Consider the following 23009-nt stretch of genomic DNA (forward strand, 5'->3'; position numbering starts at 1 on the left):
TAAAGCAAACATGCAATATTTATATATCAGTCTGGAAAAAGAGCATATTTTATTAATCCTCAAGTTCCTTAGCAGATTAATAATAAAAGCTTCGTATAATTATCAATAAGTCCAACTGCTGGGCCCAAAGAAAATGCTAATTATTTTAAGGTGAGTTAGCTTCTTTTTCATCTGATTCATCATCCATAACCTAAAACCAAGAAAAGAAAAAGAGAATTTAAGAATTAAGAAAAGGATTAGAAATTGCTATTTTCCTGATTATACCATTACTTGCTTACCTGAAATACTCCACTCTCTAATAATGCATGTCAGTCCAATAAGAATAAGTCTATCAACAGCCCCCAAAGCACAAGTCTGTCTCATAAACTGGTATCATAACAATATAAAAGCAAATTTAATATTAGCAAATTAATTAAGCACTGGTCTTTTTAAAAGATTTATTGAGAAAGAGAGCATGTGTGGGGGGGGGGGTGAGGAAGAGAGAGTAGGGAGAGGGCAGAGGGAGAGAATCTCAAGCAGACTCCCAGCTGAGAGTGGAGCCCATGCTAGGTTCGATCTCAAGACTCTGAGATAAGGCTTAAGCTAAAACCAAGAGTTGGACACTTAACCAACTTCACCACCCAGATGTCCCAAGATTAGTATCTTTTCATGAGTTAATATATTACTCAGGAAATAAAGAGTTGTCCTTTGGAGAGGAAAAGAGTTATATAAACTCAAGAATGTTTTTTCAACACACCTACTACAATTAAACACCAATTCAAGTTTATAACCTGACTGCCAATTCATCACCCCACCCTGGATAAGTAAACATATGTTCCTTTGTCAATCCACCAAAGTGTCAAGTAATGCAATTCTTTAAAGAGGTGTATAAGGCATAGAAAAAAATAATGAAACAAAAATAAGTTTGTTTCTTTAAATCTAGAAGAATTTGGTTCTGATCTGAGACTATCATGGAAAAACAATTCATATTTTGTCTTGAATTGAGTAAAAATAGGTATTAACTTCTAAGGAATTGATACATTATAATTAATCTTAGCAACACACAATCCAGAGAGTTTCATCCATCAATTCCTATTTTAGGCAGCACATTCCTAAATTTGGAAACCTTCTTCCAAATACTTATTTAATACAAAGAATGTACACAGCATGTACAACACACAGGGCTAAGTGTTGGAGAAGAACATAAAGACCTGGGTACGATGACAAGTCTCTCAAGGAACTTATGCATAAACATAAATCTGAAACAGACCCACAGGAAGAGGCTTTGGACAAAAGCAGAGCCCAAGTCCAAGGAGAGGACCAATATGGCCTTCAAAGAGCAGATGCCATGTATTATACCAAAAGGATGGATTTTCATACTACTCAGAGATGAATGGTTCTCAAAGGAGCTGAGGAGATGCCCTCTCCTTAAAGGCAGAGTGAACTGAAGAGTTTTTTCAAATTTCAAATTTCCATACATTGTTTTCCTCCTTGATAATCTCTTTCCATAAGGCCAAGCCTCTTGGTTGAGAACCGTGGCAATAATGGCCACTATTACCACTGAGAAGTTTCTGTGCTATTCCTGAGGTGCTCTGGGGCAGAAAAAATGCTATCAGGCTAGAATTCCATTTAGTCCTCTGTCTTACTGTACAACAAAGTATGATTTCTCGATGAGGTTCTTGCTTGGATACATCTGATGCATAAATATGATGGAGTTCTTCCACTGAGGACTTCCAACTCTCAGCTATAACATCCATGTTTTGAATCCCCTTTTCAAAATTTTTCTTTTTTCAAAGATTTTTATTTATTTACTTGAGAGAGAGACAGTGAGAGAGAGCATGAGCAAGAAGAAGGTCAGAGGGAGAAGCAGACTCCCCATGGAGCTGGGAGCCTGATGTGGGACTCGATCCCAGGATTCCGGGATCATGACCTAGGCCGAAGGCAGTCGTCCAACCAACTGAGCCACCCAGACGTCTCTCAAAATTTTTCTATAAACAGAGCAGCAGCAAGACCTCTGAGTCTCCATTTCCTTACGTACAGAATGGGAATGACTTACTCAATACTGTGTTGTGAGAAGATTAAAGCAACAATATTTGTAAAAAGGCCTGGCAAATAGATAGGTATTCATAACACTAAAGTGAATTCTAAAATAAGGGGTCTTCAAGTCTAATAACAACTGTAACACAGAGATCCAGCCCCTCAAGAATATGTCAGGTCATAAATTTCTTTTTAACCCCCAAATATTTAGTTTAATATTGAATCTCCACTGTTATATAATATTGGCATACCTGTTCTACACCCTCTACTTCCGGAATATAAAACTGCAGCATGTTCTGAATTCCATTTTTAAGAGTAATGATTGAACTGGGGCAGCTGGTACAAGAACCTTGGAGTTTGAGCTGTACGATGCCATCTTCAAAGCCTTTATAGATCACATCTCCTCCGTCTTCCTGCACAGTTGGCCTGTGGGCACAGAATATTTGTGATGTATGTAAAAGAACTGAAGCGTCCACCAAAAAAAACTTAAAACAACTCAGGGCTTAGATTTTTATATTGGTAAAATTCACAAAGTTGGAGCTACTTATACAATAGGGAAGAGAAATGTAGCTAGTCTCATTTGTAACTTTTTCAAAAAGTTTCAGATAAAATGTGCAAATTCATTCATACAAATATTTGCTCCACTTATTATATTTTAATCCTGCTTATTAATAATCTTTTTAGGCATTTAAGATCTCAAATGTTCTAATAATTACAATTACCTAAGATAAGACTCACTCATTTCTTTTGAATGAACAGACGCTGACTGACATGATACATGCTGGCTTTTTCTCGCCAGATCAACTTTGCATTGAAATATAACATTAATACAAAAAAACACATGAATCATGTATGATAAATTACACAAATTTTTACAAAGTGAACACACATTTGTCTCAGGCCAAGACACAAAGCTAGCACCCCCAAAAGTCCCCCTTGTGCTTACCGGCAACCAAAGGTAACCATTTCCTAACTGCTATTACTATTGATTAGGTCTGTTTTGTAACTTTACAATTTATAAATGGGCATTCCATTTAAAAAAAAATAGAATTTCCTCTTTTGTATTTGCCTTATTTTGCTCTTAATGAGATTCTTCCACATCATCACACAGTGTTTCATTAAGTGAAAATGCCAGAATTTATCCCTGCTGTTGTGGACAGATATTTGGGTGAAAATCAGTTTTTGGTTTTTACAAACAGTGCGGCTATGAAGACTCTTCCAGATGTCTTTTGGCATACATATACAGGGCCGCGGGGAATACACCTGAGCACGAAATTGCTGGATCAAGAATATACGTATATTCACATTTAGTAGATACAAACAGTTGCCCTTTGCCCACGTTCTCATACCCTAGCCTCACACTGAGAATCACCAAAATGACCCATGGGAAACCTTCATGAGCTTCCCTTCTCCATAGGCTCTTGTGTGCTTTGGCAGCTCTCTACCGTTTTCAAACGAAAAAAAATTTTTTTTATTGTATTTTATTGTATTTCTGTGAGTTCTCACCAGGTCTGCTACAGCAAAAGTGGAAGCCTGCAATTCTCCACTCATTTAAATTTCTTCCTTATGGGCAATACTCTGAAAGAAAGTATTTCTCTTCTCACAATCTACCCAAACACTGTTTAACTCATTTTTTTCATTTTAAGAAATTTGGTACTATAACAATATCAAACCTAGACTGTGACTGTGAGAGATAAATTCCCTCACTATGTTTAGACAGACTGTCTTAAAAATTTTGGAGTGCATATACAAAATGTAAATTCAACTGCCATGGTTACCTATTACAATTTAGATTTACTTCTACTTATTTATTAGAGGGCTTTTGTTTTCTTTTCCCTCACAGACAGCTAAAAGTAAATTGCTATAATGGAAATTGCCTCTGCAGCATATTTGATTTCGGGCAGAATGAGGAGCACATACCGTATTCTAGTATCTAACAATTCCTTAATCATTGCCACAACTTCATCATCTTCTTCAGATCCTATTAACAATTGCAAATAAAATTTATCAATGATAGAAAGTTTATATCCGTGCAAATGAAAGTATTAAAAAGGATGATTTTAACTTAATGTCTCATTAAAAAAATAATAAAAGCATACACATCTAACTTGGTATGGTGATAAAAGGGAAATGGAAATGATAGTTGGAGAGATGGAAAGACCATTCGATTCTCTGAAGAAAAACTTTTTAAAAAAGATTTGAGAGAGGAAAAGAAAACACATGCATACACAGGAGGGAGGGGAAGAGAGAGAGGGAAAGAGTCTCAAGCAGACTCCCCACTAACTGTGGAGCCCAGTGTGGGGCTCAATCCCATGATTCTGAGATCATGACCTGAGCCAAAGCCAAGAGCCTGACGTTCAACCAACTGTGCCACCCAGGTGGCCCTTGATTCTCTGAAGAAAAATTAAGGAGCACTGGCCAACTCAACACTTGGTGATGAAGGTGAATAGCTGACATAACTTGATCTACTAATGATGTTAGGGTTTGAATTTTTTTGGTTTGTAAACTTTCATCATCCTCAAGGATTGAGAAGTGGCAGAGAAAAAAGATTGCCTAGATTGTGAGGGAAAGTCTGAGACACAAAGGTACACCTACTTCATAAGTTAAATTATATTTTTAATTTTTTAATATAGAGGTTTTCAAAATGACATCCATACTAAATATAGATATAAGCCTTATGGAAATTTCCAAAATATTCTACAAATCTGAAAATATGTTTTTCATTTTATGTCATTTTTGCTTTTCTTTTACTTTATAAGGTTATATACTGATCTTTACCAATACCTTTTTGTGGGTTTAAAAATTTTTTTGAGAAATTTACCTTTAGGAAAATGAAAAATACAGATAATTCAAATTATACTATAATACACACTCTAGAGTTCTGGCAACAATATAAGTAAGAATTATCAATATCAAATTATATTAACTTTGAGCCTTTTTTAATAAAAGAAATAAAATATAATAAAACAAAGGTTCTCTTATGTTGGGGTGCCTGGGTGGCTCAGTCAGTTGAGAGTCAGACTCTTGGTTTCAGCTCAGGTCATGATATTATGGGTCATGAGATCAAGCCCACATCATGCTTCACACTCAGCATGGAATCTGCTTGAAAGATTTTTGCCCTATGCCCTTCCCCCTACACGAGTGTGCATGCTCTCTCTCTAAAATAAATAAATCTTTAAAAAAAAAATACTACCTAGCATTTAAACTAGAATTACACTTTTTTCAAAATGGCTGTATTTCAAAATATGTTCAGTGAAAAAAGGCAAGTTGCATATAATGCACATTAAAGTGAAAAAACTCATACCATATATTCCCCACAGAGACTTACACATGTAGTAAAAGTTTAAAAACAAGCCAGGTTTATATACATCTCTGGAAATAGAACAGGGGAAAGCAATGGATGGGGGCTGTGAGGTTTTGGTTTTATCTTTAATGTTGTGGACTTTTTTTTTTTTTTGAGTAAAGCAATAGAAGTTTATTAAGTGAAGATACTGAAAAAGCTCTCAAGAGTGAGAGGGGTCTCAACAGGGCTGCCCTGTGTCTTTAATGTTTTATTTAAAAATGGGTCCCAAGCAATTATGGGAAATATTAACATCTGTTAAATTTGAGAGGAGAGCAAATTGGTATACATATTATTTTCTATATGTTTAAACATTTTTATAATTGAAAAATTCAATTTTGTATAATATAGTCAATTTATGCAGAAGTTTTCAAAAATGATGGATAAAACTAATATATGTGAAGTTTTGTTCCCTCTGGAATTGGTTCCAGATCTAAACATGGTACAATGATAAAAATCTACTATCATGACTTCCAAAATCAAAACAAATGTGAAGAAAGTAGAAAAAAAATTTTTTTTACTTAAAATAAATATTAATTACCCAACATAGTACCTGCTTCTCCTGAAGATGTTTCCTCAGTAACTAAGGGTAAGCCAGAAGCAAAGAAATCCATGATTGTTGCATAAATATCTGGTTTCAGTAAATTCCAGTCTAACTCTTCACTTTCCTGTAAATATTTAAAGGAAAATCCTACATTTCTAATCAAGAGCAAGGACTAATACAAAACAATACTTCATTTCTTTTAAGAATCTTTTCCTATATATATCCTATACTATGTAACAACAGCACTCATTTTTGGAGAAGACTTGTCAATTCAGTCCTTAACAGATCTGTTTATAAGGACTTTTGGAAGATATAATCTTATAATATTCTTCATCCATTCATTCATCACACTTACGTTAAATGGGCTGTAGGTACCATGCTTTGTTTAGGGAATATCACAATGATTAAAAGATACTTTTTCATGAGGTGAAGAGAGTTAAAATACTGAATGAATTTTGTGTTTAAGGAGAATGATAAAGAGATTTCCTATTCTTTTAAATAAAATAGAATAGAGTTGCTTGATCAAATATACAGGATATCCCACAAGCAACCAAAAAATTCAACTCACATATACTACTTCAGAGTACTGAAGAAATCCAATGACACAACTGTAGAGCCAAAACATGTAACATGTTTTATCTATGGTGTTGTGCTAGAAGACTTATGGACATCCAACAAGCCCAGTATCCTTAAGAAAGAATCCCTAACTATGTAACCTCTATATCTGGCCAACTAGTTGATTCCATTAAAAAAAAGACACAATGAGGGGCACCTGGGTGACTCAGTGGGTTAAGGCCTCTACCTTCAGCTCAGGTCATGATCTCAGGGTCCTGGGATCAAGCCCCGCATCGGGTTCTCTGCTCAGCAGGGGGCCTGCCTCCTCCTCTCTCTCTGCCTGCCTCTTTGCCTACTTGTGATCTGTCTGTCAAATAAATAAATAAAATCTTAAAAAAAAAAAAAAGACACAATGATTAAATACCTAGATAGTACTAACATCCATAAAGAGAAAGGTAACATGTTTTCTTTTAGTTTTCTAAAGGAGAGATCTTGGGGCGCCTGGGTGGCTCAGTGGGTTAAAGCCTCTGCTTTTGGTTCAGGTCATGATCCCAGGGTCTTGGGATCGAGCCCTACATCGGGCTCTCTGCTCAGTGGGGAGTCTGCTTCTTCTTCTCCCACTCCCCCTGCTTGTATTCCCTCTCTTGCTATCTTTCTGTCAAATAAATAAATAAAATCTTTTTAAAAAAATAAAGGAGAGCTCTTTAGGGGGAAAAACTATTAGATGTGGTCAGTCCATTTAGATTCTCAGGAGGCTGTTAGCTAGTGGCTATGCTTAAATAAATACTATTAAAAATGAATCTACAAGCATAAAAGGGGCTATTTTTGTCATGGATTAAGAACCAATTTAGGGGTTCTGGGTGGCTCAGATGGTTGAATGTCTGACTCTTGATTTCAGCTCAGGTCATGATCTCCTGGTTCTGGGATCGAGCCCTGCATCAGGCTCCTTGCCCACAGTGGAGTCTGCCTGAGAGTCTCTCTTTGCTCACACGTACCCTCTAATTAGTAAAATCTTAAAAAGAAAAAAAAAAAAGCTAATTTAGACATGGTATACAGAAGACAAGATACATGGGCACTGCTATGGATACAAGGGCGAAACTAATGAGTTGCCTTAGTGACTGGGAACTGGTTCTGGGAAACATTTTAATAACTTATTTGGAAGGCGGATCAGAGGGCTACTTCAGATCTTCAGTAAACAGTGGACTCTACCGAGTAGGGAAATACTGGTAATAATAATAATAAAAAAAATCTGAAGTAGTCTGAATGAGAAAAAAAGGCAGCACATAAGCTTCAAATACATTTACTCATTTAGAGAAAAATAACAGGGGTGCCTGGCTGGCTCAGTCAGTAGAGCATGTGACTCTTGATCCTGGGGTCATGAGTTCAAGCCCCACACTAGGCGTAGAACTTACTTTAAAAAAAATATTGGAGGGTACCTGGGTGGCTCAGTGGGTTAAGCCGCTGCCTTCAGCTCGGGTCATGATCTCAGGGTCCTGGGATCGAGTCCCGCATCGGGCTCTCTGCTCGGCAGGGAGCCTGCTTCCCTCTCTCTCTCTCTGCCTGCCTCTCTGTCTACTTGTGATCTCTCTCTGTCAAATAAATAAATAAAATCTTTTAAAAAAATTGGAATTATCAAAGTTATTTCAAAGGACAGAAGAATAGGAAATCATCCTTACTCTGCTAAAGAAATAAATTATTCATTTTAAATAACAAATTATGGATAAAAAGTCTCTGAATCATCAATCAGCAATCAGAAAAGGAAATAGGCAATAGCTAAAGATATCAGGTAGATGAGATAGTCTGTAAGAAAAGTAAGTGAGGGCGCCTGGGTGGCTCAGTGGGTTAAGCCGCTGCCTTCGGCTCGGATCATGATCTCAGAGTCCTGGGATCGTGTCCCGCATCGGGCTCTCTGCTCAGCAGAGAGCCTGCTTCCCTCTCTCTCTCTCTGCCTGCCTCTCCATCTACTTGTGATTTCTCTCTGTCAAATAAATAAATAAAATCTTTAAAAAAAAAAAAAAAAAAAGAAAAGTAAGTGAAAGAAAACAAATCTACTATTCCACCCATTAAATTTCAATATATGCCCTTAGACTATTATTAATTAATTATGTCATTTCACTTAAGAAAAAATAGTGGGGCTGGAGAAATTCCAAAAAAGGTAATCAAATTATGAACAGGAAATAAAATAAAAGATGACTTACCAAAATCAAATAAAAAAAAAAACCCAACTCTGTAAGATATAATCACATTTTCAACTAAAAAAATTTTTTTAAATGCCACAGGCTGCATATTAAAAAAACTAAAAAAAAAAAAAACCCTTGTTAAAATAAATACATAATTTGGGGCGCCTGGGTGGCTCAGTAGGTTAAGCCGCTGCCTTCGGCTCAGGTCATGATCTCAGGGTCCTGGGATCGAGTCCCGCATCGGGCTCTCTGCTCAGCGGGGAGCCTGCTTCCTCCTCTCTCTCTGCCTGCCTCTCTGCCTACTTGTGATCTCTCTCTGTCAAATAAATAAATAAAATCTTTAAAAAAAAAAATTAAAAAAAAAAATAAATACATAATTTGCCATTTGTAAAATGAAGACAAGAATACCTAGTTTAAATAATTAAATTAGGTAATAGACATAAAGCACTTCTGCTATGTAAATGCCATACCAGACACGTGGAAACGTTAAATAAAGAGGTGGTCCTCCCCAACCCTCAAAAAATATAAAAGATAGCAAACTGAAGAATACCCAAGATAGGTCAGCTGTCTCTAAACTGGTAAACATGTGGGATCAGTCAGCATGGATTTACTCACCACAATTCTTTTGGTAGAAACCCCTTAAAGCCTGAAAATTCAATCTATGAAGTCTTTTGTCATTGTTCCCTTCCATAAACATTTTTTTAAGTGAACACCATGTGCCAGGCATTGTTCTAGGTGAACTTAACAACGCAGGCAATCTCTAGCTTTACAGAGTTTACATTCCAATGTAGGAAAGGCACATAATAAAAATAAACTAAAAAAAAAAAAGTGACTAAGTGATAAGTGCCACAAAGATGATACAGGGTGAGCTCCTAGAGGGAGAGCCATTTCAACTGATAGGAGCAAGAACGGGCTTTGTGAGAATTTAGACCCAATAACGCTTGAAACAACAGGGAAAAACCTTTTACAAAGAGGATATTTGCAAGAACAACTATGGCCAGTGGGATTGCCACCACAGAGGAAAACTCTAATTCTCCTCCACACATACAGCTACAAGAGCATTCTGGACTATTTGTAACAAGTCATTAACCCAGTCCACTTTTATGAGTCCTATTAGTGCATCAAGAACTCAAGAGTAATCCTTTCAAATTGCTTAAGAGGAGTTACATGAAAACATTGGATTTTTTTTTAAGATTTTATTTATTTGAGAGAGAGTGAGCCAGCAAGAGAGCACAAGATGGAGGAAGGGCAGAGGGAGAAGGAAAAGCAGGATCCCTGCTGAGCAGAGAGCACAATGCAGGCTAGATCCCAAGACCTTGGGATCATGACCTGAGCTGAAGGCTTAGTTGCTTACCCGACTGAGCCACCCAGGAGCCCGAAAACTTTGGATTTTGACACAATATTGAACAAGTGATTAACTTTGGTGCATACATATCAATTAACAGACCTAAAGGCATACATAGTTCAAATTTAAATAGTTCGTTTCTCATTCATCTAGTAGACTTGAAAATGAAACCGCCTTTTCTAGCAGATACTACTACCTCAGCTGTTGAAATGGGGAGCATAGTCAGATTGACTTTCTGACATTTAGAGGTTAACCAAATGCTACAGGACGACACAGTCCCCTGCTCTTATCTGTGAAGTTCTGAAGTATTATAGCAGATGGTCCATGATGAAAGAGGCCCCTTTAAAGGAGATACACATTCATTCTGCTGGTCAAATATATAAATACAGTTTATTTGTTTGCTTCTTTTTTTATTTCATCATTTAAAATTTTTTTTTAAGATTTTATTTATTTATTTGACAGAGAGCAAGCACAAATGAGGTTGCGGGGGAGAGGGGCAGAGGGATTAGGAGAAGCAGGTTCCCAGGCTGAGCAGAAAACCGAACTCGGGGCTTGATCCTAGAACGGGGGGATCACGACCATAAGGCAGAAGGCAGCTGCTTAACAGTCTGAGCCATCCAGGTACTCCTACTCCATTATTTTAAGTTAAGTACTAGTGAAAATATCAAAACCACCAATAACATTTCAATTATGAAAGAAAAAAAAAGAATTAGTTAAAATAATACTTGGAGCCTGAATTCTAGTCCTGCCCAGGTTGAATCATGGCCCTACTACAGGGCAGATATATAATCATGGACACAATCCTGCACTTAACCCTCTGAGGCTCATGTTTTTCTTTTCTGAAAAATGAGGGATTTGGGATTGTAGTTAATTTCAACTTGAAAATTCTACTTAATTAATTGAGAAATGTGAGAAGTAAACTTAGAGATTTTTAATAACAATATGTATATAATATATCAAGAAAGAAATTCTGGAGAGAGATATTGGACTTGGAAAAAAACTGAAAGAACTTCACAGATTATTTTATATAATCCTATGTTTACCTTTGTGACAGTGATGAAATCTGGTCCAAAAAAGACACTTTTTACTCCTTCAATTCTAAATAACTGCCTGTGAATAAATAAGAAATACGAGATAATAAACCCTTTATTACAAAAAAGTTTAAACATATACAAAGGGAGACAGTAAAGTAAAAAAGTAAGAAAGGTTTTACATACCCATCCCCAGCATCAACAATTCATGGCCAGCAATGATCAACTCATGGCCAATCTTGTTCCATCCTCTTACCCTACGATCTAGCAAACACTCTTGGGTATTACCCTAAGAGAAATGAAACATGCTCCACAGAGACGTGTCCATGAATCTTTATAGCAGCTTTATTTACAAAAGCCAAAAAGAGTATCTGGAAATGCCCATCAACTAGTGAATAACTGAACAGACTGTGTGTATCCTTATAATGCAGGACTACTCAGCAATAAAAGAATAAGCTAGCGATACATGCAAAACCAAGGACTCTCAAAAGCAGTATGCTAAATGAAAGAAGCCAAACACAAAAGACTATATGGTGGCATTATATAAAACCCTAAAACCATAAACTGTGGTGGCAGAAAACTCAATAGTTACCAGAGTGATAGATGTGTCAACTAACTTTATTGTGCTAAGCATTTTGCAAGGCATATGTATATAAAATCAGCACATGGTATACCTTAAGCTTACATAATGTTTTACATCAGTCATATCTCAACAAAGTTGGAATTCATTGCCATGAAACAAAATAGTTACCAGGGTATGGAAATGAAGAAGATTGAATGCAAAGAGAAATGAGGGATTTCTGCAGTAATCAAAATGTTCTCTACTCTTATTTTAGTGGTGGTTACACAATTGTGTATATATATATATATACTTTTAAAGATTTTATTTATTTATTTGACAGACAGAGATCACAAGTAGGCAGAGAGGCAGGCCAAGAGGCGGGGGGTGGGGGGAGGGTGGGGAAGCAGATTCCCTGCTGAGCAGAAAGCCCCATGTGGGGCTTGATCCTAGGACCCTGAGATCATGACCTGAGCCAAAGCAGAGGCTTAACCAACTGAGCCACCCAGGTGCCCCACAACTGTATATATTTATCAAAAGTCTGGACTATACACTTAAAACTGGTGAATTTCATTTCATGTACATTATACCTCAGTAAAATTAGTTTTTCAAATCCTCTAAGGGGAGAGGGGAGGATTATAATTTGAAAAGCCCCTGTAAGGGATTTTGAAATGCACCATCCTTTCCCAATCACTGATGTATGTAACATACCAGAGCAATGTCCTTTTTCCCTTACCCTTTTTAGGAATAAAAGTTGACATATTCCAAAAAAGGTTAGTTTACCTTTTCTTTGTCTATCATTGCCAAGAGTGTTACTGGAATTACTACCTGAATTATTGAGAATTTTGTCTGAAATGATGTCATCTGGGTCCTCTAATTTAATATTAAATTTACAAGAAGTTACAAGATACTTGGTTACATAACATGATCCAATAAACCCAAGCACAGACCTATAAGCAGGTCCCTTGATTGGCTCTATGCATCTGCACTGTTAGCAAATCTATTTTCTTCACATGAAAGGACCATGCAAAAGAATCAACCTGATCTTTGGGCCATGTCATGGGGACTGCTTTAGGCAAGAATTCATAGGTTCTATGCTTAAAGAAACAAAACACTTAAGAGGAGTTAAAACATTATTATATATGCTTTGCCACTTAGGTTACTTTCCTCAAGACAATTTCTTTTTTTTTTAAAGATTTTATTTATTTATTTGACAGACAGAGATCACAAGCAGGCAGAGAGGCAGGCAGAGAGAGAGAGGAGGAAGCAGGCTCCCTGCCAAGCAGAGAGCCCGATGCGGGACTCGATCCCAGGACCCTGAGATCATGACCTGAGCTGAAGGCAGCGGCTTAACCCACTGAGCCACCCAGGCGCCCCCCTCAGGACAACTTCAACTTCTACAATATCCAAAATAAAATATAATACTCAGCAGTGAACACACATATACCAAACATAGTCTGACTTACTCAGAATACAAAGACTATTACCTCTCTTAAGCTAGATACTGTGATTGTTAAAGTTTGACAGCAAACATATCCAACATAGTGAACTAAGAAGTCAGATTCTTCCAACCCGCAACTGAGCTATTCATTTTAAACATTTAAGTCATAAGTCTTAATATTTGTTCCTGTTAGATTTTACTTTACTTGCTTTAATCTATCATTTCGGCCTAATGAAACCTTTAAACATTTCTCTGAGCTTTGCCATCTAACATAGAAGCAATTCTTTCCATCTGGAAACTGATAATTTTATCATCATTAATGTCCCAGGTAAAGAAAAGTATGGAATAAACATGCCAACTAGAGAGATATTACAGATACTACAGAGCCCCTGTATATGACACTAGAGACAGATTTACACTGCTTAAATTTTTTATTTTAGATTTTATTTATTTATTTGAGATCCCAAGTAGGCAGAGAGGCAGGCAGAGAGAGGAGGAAGGAGGCTCCCTGCTGAGCAGAGAGCCCAATGTGGGACTCGATCCCAGGACCCTGAGATCATGACCTGAGCCGAAGGCAGAGGCTTAACCCACTGAGCCATGCAGGCGCCCTATACTCCGCTTAAATCTCTTCTGTCTTGTCCAGAAGGATAGTAAGAAATAGGTCAAATGCCCATCTGAAGATAAACTACTGCTCATTCATTCAATTACTCATTCATTCAACAAATATTTGAAAACTCACTGAATATCCCACACCGTACTAAGCACTAGAGATACAATGATGGGCAAGACAGACGGGTCTCTGTTTTTAGGAAGCTTTGCATTCTAGCTTACAGTAAACATTCTCTTTTCAAACAACAAAAACAAGATTAGTTTTGCCTGACGGAAGATAATAAATTCTGTGAATCCAGGAAATGAGCTACTTTCAAAAGACTAATTTGAAAAGGGCTTTTGCCAACTGAACATCTGACAGAAATAATCTCCAACTCATCTGTAACTGAAGAGTCTTTTTTATTTTTATATACTTTTAAATACAAAATACATAAATTCACTTTTAATGTAAACATTTCAAACTATTCATATAAAGTGAAAATGCCTCTTGACCACCCCTCCCCCAAATCCACTGTTATCAGTTGGGTGTACATTCTTCCAGACCTTTATGTTAGTGTATTTTTGTTGTACTGTGTTTTTTGTTTTTATATAGGTAATAATCATATTGTACATAGTGGTCTACAACATGCTTTCTTCACTTAACTGTATTTTTTTTTTTTTTTTTTTTTAGAAGGGAGAGAGATCAGGGCAGAGGGACAGAGGGAGAAGGAGAGAGAATCTTAAGCAGGTTCCATGCCCAGTGCAGAGGCTGATGCGGAGCTCAATCTCACAACACTGAGATCATGACCTGAGCTGAAATCAAGAGACGGACACTTAAGTGACTGAGCCACCCAGGCACCCCAACAGTGTGTCTTCTGACAGTAAATGAGGGTTCTCCTCATCATTTTTTAGTATCTAAGACTATGGACAAAGTTTATTGAACTTTTCCTATTTAGGTTGTTTCCAACTTGTCACAACTACCAACAACGCTGCAATGAACATCCTTGTATCACCTTGTATGTGTTATGTGGATGTTCTTTTTTTTTTTTTTAAAGATTTATTTATTTGACATAGATCACAAGTAGGCAGAGAGGCAGGCAGGTTGGGGGGCAAGCAGGCTCCCTGCTGAGCAGAGAGCCCAATGCAGGGCTCAATCCCAGGACCCTGAGATCATGACCTGAGCTGAAGGGAGAGGCCTAACCCACTGAGCCACCCAGGCGACCCTATGTGGATGTTCTTTAAGGCAGTGTTTTTCAACTCCACTAGTAGCTTATAAAATCAATTAGGTATTAATCTGGATTTCATCTGATATAATAAAACAGAATAGAATAAAGAGAATTAGAAAGGAAAGAAGAATGTTTTACACAGGGTGAAAACTGTCCCATTGAATGCATGTGCATGTATCTATCTATCTAACGTATGTGTGTATATGTACTAGGTTGTAATATAAAAGGTTTCTTACTGTGGCCTATAAAAAAAAAGTATGAAAAACAAATGCTCTAAGGCATTATTGTGAGAAGTAGCATGTGTAGGTCAAAGGAAATGTGCATTTTTATTAATGAGAAATTTAAAAAGGGGCACCTGGGTGCTTTGGTCAGTTAAGCGGCCAACTCTTGATCTCAGCTCAGGTCTCATTCTCAGGGTCCTGAGTTCAATCCCCACACTGGGCTCCACGTTGGACATGGAGCCTACTAAAAAAAATTTAAATTAAAAAAACATTCCTGATAGAAGTGCAATTCTGGCTCTTCTAAGTGTGAAATATGAAACAGCTGTGCGTATAGAAGTAATTATCTAAGCTTTACTCTCTAAATACCTCTGGCAATCAGTCTCAGGCTTAGGTTACCAAACACTTAAATTGATGTAAACTGATTCTAATACTTCTTAATATAAATAATTTCTCTAGCCATCATTAAAAAGAAGCACATTCCAGTATTTTTGTTGTCTGTCCTATATCATCTGACATACATCTAACATGTCTGTAGCAAAATTTAAAAACTGTCTCTGACTTGTTTTTAAAAAATCATGCCAAATCTAATAGCTATTATTATTTATGGTTCTGAGTACAATATTTTAGAAACTACTCCATTTTGAAACATCTAGAAAAATTCAGCTATCCTTAAGAAAAAAATGAACAAGTTGTCACTGTTTTTTTATAAAGAGTTTTAAAGATTTACAATGGAAATTTATATTATTTTCATGAATTTTTTAAAGTAAAAATATAAATTCTTATTTAGTCCTGCTATAGATCTTCAATTACTTTTCAGAAGGGTTTCCTAATATTTACTGTTATTTTTCTCTTATCTCTTACCCGAAAAGAAAATAAAGCATTCTCTACACTAAAAACAATGCAGTACACATAAAAATACAATCACTAAATGAAGCCGCCTTCCCCCCAAAGTCAGTTATTTATGTTTCTTGGTATAAGCAAATGAGAAATAGTATTATACCTAGCCAGAGGGGAGCGAAATGCTGCAGCTGGTGTGGGAAAATCCATGGTCCTTGTCTCAAGAACTGGTTTTCCTGGGATAAACTTTAAACTGTTGGGATTTGGAGTATCTTGTGTTTGAATAAACATGTGTCTCACTAAAAGAGAAAAAAGAAAAAGCATGTTATTCCAGAAAAATAAGTTTATGAACTATGAAGTACTCATTTTCAAAGAATCAAAAGGTGTAAGAAAAAAGAAAATAAGGCTTGTTGCCCAAGCCAATGAAATAATTTTTAAAGACAACAAAGAAGTTTAATGATATATTTAGAATAACTGCATTGAATTTTATATTAATATTGATGAATTTTGTTATTCAACAGACTCTAGCAATAGCCTTATTTTAACCAGGAAGGCATCATTCAAGAGCCCTCAATGTACTTTATTGGTGACCCAGTGCTAATGGCTGCCATGATCATAAATCATCACTGTGATATCAAAAAGAGCAAAATGTTACTTTTTCTTCTTTCCAAAGTGCTACCATTCTTTTAAAGAGAGATAGATAAATTTATTTTTTTTTAAAGATTTTATTTATCTATTTGACAGAGGGAGAGACACAGCAAGAAGGGAACACAAGCAGAGGGAGTGGGAAAGGGAAAAGCAGGCTTCCCACAGAACAGGGAGCCTGATGCAGGGCTCAATCCCAGGACCCCAGGATCACAAGCTGAGCTGAAGGCAGACACCTAATGACTGAGCCATGCAGGCGCCCCTAGAGAGATAAATTTATAATATTAATATTTAGTGTGTGAATAACTACTATATGCCAGAGATGGGGGCTGAGTGCTTTAAATATATTTAAGCCTTTAACAACCCCATGAAGAAACCCCATTACTCCTATTTCACTAATGAAGAAAATGAAGCTTAGAGTTAAGTAACTTGTCCAATGGTACAGACTTAGTGATATTATAAATTATCATGTAAGTGGGAACATATGTGAATTACTTTCTTGAATATTTTTATTTTTATTTATTTATTTACTTTCTTGAATATTTTTAAATTATCTTTACAGGTTCTTTGTTTATTCCAAGGCCATGAATAGTTCAAGAACAGATTCATTAAAGGAATAAAGAACAGAATCTTAATTTCCTACCTTGTTATTATGAAAATAGTTCGTAGGACAAAAGATAGTAGTGGAATTTTAATGGTCTTAAAACTATTAACCAGGTCCTGATGGTTTATTACAAAAATAAACTTTCTAACCAAAACAAAATAACTCTCATCTTAGAGCAGTGTACCTAGATAGATTAATTTATTGAGCAGTTGGGCATGATGCTTAGTACTCCCTGTGAATTACATTATTTAATCTTTACAGTCTCCCAGGGAAACACTGTTTTTATCCTGTTTTACAAATGAGGAAACTAAAGCTCAAAGTCACTCAGTAGTAAAGACAGGATTAAAGCCCTGCCAATTTCCCACATGGACTTGCTTAACCACTATGCATACATACTGTCACTCCATACTCATTAATGCCCAGGATGATAGGAAAATACATTTAAAATCAGTCTTCCTGGGGCACCTGGGTGGCTCAGTGGGTTAAGCCTCTGCCTTTGGCTCAAGTCATGATCTCAGGGTCCTGGGATCGAGCCCCACATCAGGCTCTCTGCTCAGCAGGGAGCCTGCTTCCCCCGTAGCCCCCTACCGCCTGCCTCTCTGCCTACTTGTGATCTCTTTCTGTGTCAAATAATAAATAAAATCTTTTAAAAAATAAAATAAAATCAGTCTTCCTCTCCTGTCATAATCCTCATATTGTATGTCTGAGGAAAAATAGTAAAATATCAACAAGCAACAGCTTTATTTTAAATTAGAAAGAGATTAAACTTGGGAAAATACAGGATTTGTATGGAAGTGAATTCTTTTTACCCATTATAAAAGATTCTAATTTCACAGCTGGGAACGGTTTTTAAACCTTGCCAAGCAGCCATCTAACTGATGTTGAGTCATTTCCTTGGTGAAGGAGAAACTGAAACTAAACTCCCATACATTTTAAGTCACTGTCCTATAAATATTATCAATTGGTGACTTGGTGAACAGGCAAATCCTATAAAAGACAAAAATTTAAAAAGATAACCTCAAAATCCAAATACTTGATTTAAAATATTTATACCTGCAGGGCACCTGGATGGCTCAGTCAGTTAAGTGTCTGCCTTTGGCTCAGGTCATGATCCCAGGGTCTTCGGATGGAGTCCTGCCTCAGGCTCTCCACTCAGCGGCAAGTCTGCTTCTCCCTCTCCCTCTGCCCCTCCCACTCTGCCTGTGCTCTCTCTCAAACAAATAAAATATTTTTTAAAAAATGAGATAGTTATACCTCCAATGAATAAATTTATCTGAAAATCTGTGTTACCTGGAAATAAGTTTTCAGATGGAACATTAAAGAAAAGCCTGCCACCAGTTTCTATAAATATAAGACAACAAGGTTCTTTTAACCTTGGACCTGACCAATCATTTCTTGAAGACTTTCTTAATAAGTTATTGGTAATCAAAATCTCCACACACATTAAGCGCTCTCCCACAGTATTTGAGGAATTAAATCTGGTATTTTTCTACTCAGTACATTTGTGTAAAACTATACCTGCAGAAAGAAAAGGTTTCAGAAATACTTGAAGGTAAAAACTATAAATGTGGGGTGTCTGGCTGGCTCAGTGTGAAGACCATGCATCTTTTGATCCCAGGGTTATGAGTTGGAGCCCCATGCTGGGTGTAGAGATTACTAAAAAAAATTTTTTTTAAACTACTATAAAAAAAAATTGACAGCATAATCTATATATATTGTCTGAAGTAGAAAATATATGACATCATGACATAAACTTTCTCTTTTGACAATGAACAAAGCTATTTCGAAATAGTAATCTGACTAGGTATTAACAAAATCATTTCAATTACAGTGTAAGCTGGGCTTAATTAGGTATTTCAGAAATGACTCCCAGGTCCATCTTCCAGAAAGATGCCCCTCAAAGTGTCAGCAAGGTTAGAACAAAATAGAATGATCTAAAATAATTTTTCCCATTATGCTTGGTACTAATAAGTAACAGGTTAATAGAGAGGCAGAAGCTTCCCCCAAAATATACATTAATGGTACTTAAAGTCAATATCAAAGACTAAGATCAGTGGGTTTCCAAACTGAAAAACCTGATGACCACATAATCCCATCTCACAAAATGTGGAAGTCCAATTAAAGTAGCTTAACTTGCTAACTCAATATTTATGCCTAAATTTTTAGTCTGTGATTCAAGGAGCCAGGCAAGGGTTTTCTCTTTTTGCCCTGGTACACAGGAGAGGTAAGGTCTTTACCCTGATCCAACTCATGTGGTTAGCCAGAGTCAGCCACCTGCCAGAATATGGCCACAAAGTGTTTAAGCTGCTGATGGAAATGGGAGAGGGCCCAAGGGCTGAACCCAAACTCTTACAGCTCCATAAGCACATATAGGCAGACATTTACACACAGACACACAAAGACAACTCCCAGGGTTCCCTGATCACACGACACTGGTCATATTTCAATAATGTCCAAATCCTATCTTCAGACCTACTTCCAATATTAATGAAAATAAAACCATGTAACATCAACAAAATTGTCAACAAAAGTCATAACTAATTAATTTGGGCCCCCAAAAAGAAAAACTACATTGAAAGTACTATTTTCTAAGGCTCGGATAAAAACTAGAAATTTACTGATTTTAGGTGTATTCTTTTTTCCTTTTTTTTTTTTTTTTTAAACAATTACCTTTTTCTTCTTCTTCTTTTTTTTTTTTTTTTTTTTTTACAGAGCTTTCTTTTTTATTCCAGAGAGAAAGAAAAAGAGCGAGCATAAGCAGGGGAAGGCAGGGACAGAGAGAGAGGAAAAGGAAGAGGGAGAAACAGACTCCCTGCTTCAACAGAGAGCCCAAAACAGGGCCCGACCCCAGGACCCTGGGATCATGAACTAAGTTGAAGGCAGATGCTTACCCAACTGAGCCACCCAGGTGCCCCTTTTAGGTGTATTCTTAACAAAACAAGGAGGGCAGCAGCTTAAAATACATAGTGTTTTTTAAAAACAAACCCACTTGTAACTTCTTTTTATAATATTTTCATTTGCGAAATCAATCTTGAGCAATGTTCCAGAAGATGTTATTCAAGATACTGAGATTTCATAGGCTTATTGGACACTATGCTCAGGATTCTTTTCTTTTTTTAGACTATTATTTGAGAGAGAGAGAGCACACAAGTGAGTGTGTGCAAGTTGGGGAGGAGCAGAGGGAGAGACAGAATCTCAAAAACTCCGCACTGAGTGAGGTGCCCAATGACGTGGGGTGGGGCTTGTGGGGTTTGATCCCAGGACCCTGGAGATCACAACCTGAACTGAAACCAAGAGTCACATGTTCAAATGACTGAGCCATTCAAGTACCCCTGTGCTCCAGATTCTTGAAATCTAATGCCAAAATATGTATAAAATAATTATAATAAATGTTATGTTATGACACAAAAAAAGTGCTGTTATTTTTAGGCACCTGAATGGAAAATTTACAAATTCTTATCTTTTATGATCCGTCAAATAGTATATAAGCACAATTTCATTAGCTTCTGAAACATAATTTGTTCTAAAAGGTAAAATTTTACCTGTGTTACATAAGGTTGCAGGCAGTGGGAAAAGTGGTTTATGTACAAACTGATGCAGAAGCTGTTTCTTAATGGTGTATGGATTCATCATAGGACAGAATCTATATTTAAAAACAAATAAAAACGACATTTCAAGAGAGAATCTTTTAAGCTCAATTTCTACTTCACATATATAAAAACAAAGCTTAATGTCATTCTCTATCCACATTATTTCCACTTCCTTAGGTAAGCAATATCTGCCAACAATTTAAAAACAATGGCTCAAGTGGAAATTTATACCCTTGATAACCAAGTGTACATAGTATAGTACAATATCCAGCGTTAAGAAACAAAAATGCAACTACACTTGTGATTTACAGTCTGGATTCCCAGACTCTTAGCTAGTTCTTTGCAGGAAGGATGCAAAAAACTACCGTGTTGTTTTTTTTTTTCCTTTGTAAATTTAAAAAAACTAGGCAATAGAGTCACATAGTTCAAAATTCAAAGGGAACAAAAGCAAATACTGTGCAGTCTCCCTCCCTTTTCTGTCTCCACCACGTTTCCCAGGAAAGAGAGAACCAATACTACCTGTTTTGGTTTTGGTTTTTTATTTTTTTATTTAAAAAAATTTTTTGACAGAGAGAGAGAGAGAGCACAAGTAGGCAGATAGAGAGGGAGAAGCAGGCTCTCCACCAAACAGGGAGCCCAATGTGGGACTCCATTCCAGGACCTGACCTAAGCCGAAGGCAGCGGCTTAACCCACTGAGCCACCCAGGCACCCCAATACTTCCTGTTTTCAAAGGTATTTCAATACTTCAAAATTCTAACAGAAAGTGTACTATTCCCCTCCAAATTGCTTAAAAAAAAAAAAAAAAGCCAACAATCTATATATGCTTTTTGCCTGGAAACCTCTTAAGAGTGTTTGTAACTTTGGTTATTTCACTGTAATAGAGAAGTACTGATTGGCTATTTTTTCATGGCTTTGACAAATTAAAAATGAAGGGAGAAGGGGAAAGGGAAAGGAAAAAAAATCAGTAGTGAAAAGTTTTAGAAATCTGATGCAAACTACTTTAAAATCCAGGTTGGTTTTTTTTTTTTCTTTTTTTTTTTAAGTAGTCTCCACACCCAACCTGAAGCTCAGTGTGGGGCTTGGAAGTCAGGACCCTGAGATCAAGACCTGAGCAAAGATCAAGAGCCAGATGCTTAACCAACTGAGCCACCCAAGCACCCCAAAATCCAGTTTAAAATACATTGCTATCATTACAATTTTCATTTCACATAAGTCACTGAAGAATTTTAAATACATATGATCACTTAAAAACTTTCTCTGATTACTTTTATCTCCAAAAACCTAAGGAAAAGGAGCATCTGCATTTCTGTGACCCTCAGCAGCCAGAAGGATGGCCTCAGTTCCTCGACTTTACAATGAATAGTCACAGCTACCTTTAAGACTGGGCCAAAGAGGGACCCAGATAATCCATGTAAAGTGCTTAAAACAGTGCCAAGCACTTAGAGCAAGAGTTCATAAATGTTCGCTACTAGTATTATTATGTGATAGGTGCCCACTAATTAATTACTGAATGAAGTTTAAGGTTTAGGAGGAAAACATTTTTATCTATAGCTCACTGCCTAAATCTCGACTACACTGGAATATGGAAATACACTGGAGACCAGTATTCTCTTCCCTTCAGCCTAAGGAAGAAGCACCAGAATGGATGAATATGGTACAGAGATGGGTTTAAAGTGACAAAATAGTTACGGTGAGTTGCATTATTCCAGTAAGACATCTATCCAAATCTAACAGAGGGGGCCAGGAGGTGACTAACAAAAAAATCTTCCAGCAAACTTAATACATTTACATTTCAAGGGCATCATTTGCACTGAAACGCCTTAATATTCACTAGGTGAAACCTTGTTAGGCCCTTTTGTCCTTTTGTTCCAGAAGCAAAATCCAGGTACAGCACCTATTTAAGTCATCATTAGGGACTCCCGAGCCGGGTTTCAGAGCCTCCGACGAGGCGCTTGCAGATCCCGCCCGAACTCGGAGCGCCGAGCCGGTTCAAGGAGAGCCGCCCTCCGCAGGGCGAAACACCCAACGGCAGGGAAGGGGGCGAACCCAAAGGCTCAGTAAGGGGCACTTCTCCCAGCCCCAACGGGGCATGTGAGGGGGCTGACCGCTCTGCTAAGCCCAGCGGTACCCCGGTGCGGAGCTCGTAGCTCATCACCTACCGCCTACGCAGCCCCGCAGCAGCAACCGCCGCTCCCCAGCGTAGCCGGGCCGCAGCTGCCATCTTTGTCCGAGTGCGCAGCCGTGGGGGAGCGCTCCCGCTTCGCCGAGCGGCGGAAGCCCCGCGCA

At 37.2% G+C, this 23009-nt stretch overlaps 1 protein-coding gene across 6 annotated transcripts; it reads right to left on the reverse strand.

The window, feature by feature from the left end:
• On the reverse strand, positions 1-22970 carry NFU1 (NFU1 iron-sulfur cluster scaffold). Of its 6 annotated transcripts, none has more exons than XM_032352322.1 (8): positions 22883-22970; positions 20675-20775; positions 16047-16182; positions 11024-11090; positions 5910-6024; positions 3937-3997; positions 2268-2442; positions 1-190 (listed from the first exon to the last, which is right to left on the reverse strand). In XM_032352322.1, exons 1-8 carry the CDS (start codon positions 22942-22944, stop codon positions 146-148), a joined length of 762 nt encoding a protein of 253 aa, XP_032208213.1. In that variant the 5' UTR covers positions 22945-22970; the 3' UTR covers positions 1-145. The 6 variants fall into 6 exon arrangements, with proteins under 6 accessions (XP_032208213.1, XP_032208214.1, XP_032208218.1 ...); XM_032352323.1 differs by having other exon boundaries at positions 22618-22970; XM_032352327.1 differs by lacking the exon at positions 20675-20775.
• Between the last annotated feature and the right edge of the window lie 39 nt (positions 22971-23009).

The sequence above is a fragment of the Mustela erminea genome, chromosome 7 (assembly GCF_009829155.1).
Source record: "Mustela erminea isolate mMusErm1 chromosome 7, mMusErm1.Pri, whole genome shotgun sequence".
NCBI classification, from domain to species: Eukaryota; Metazoa; Chordata; class Mammalia; order Carnivora; family Mustelidae; genus Mustela; species Mustela erminea.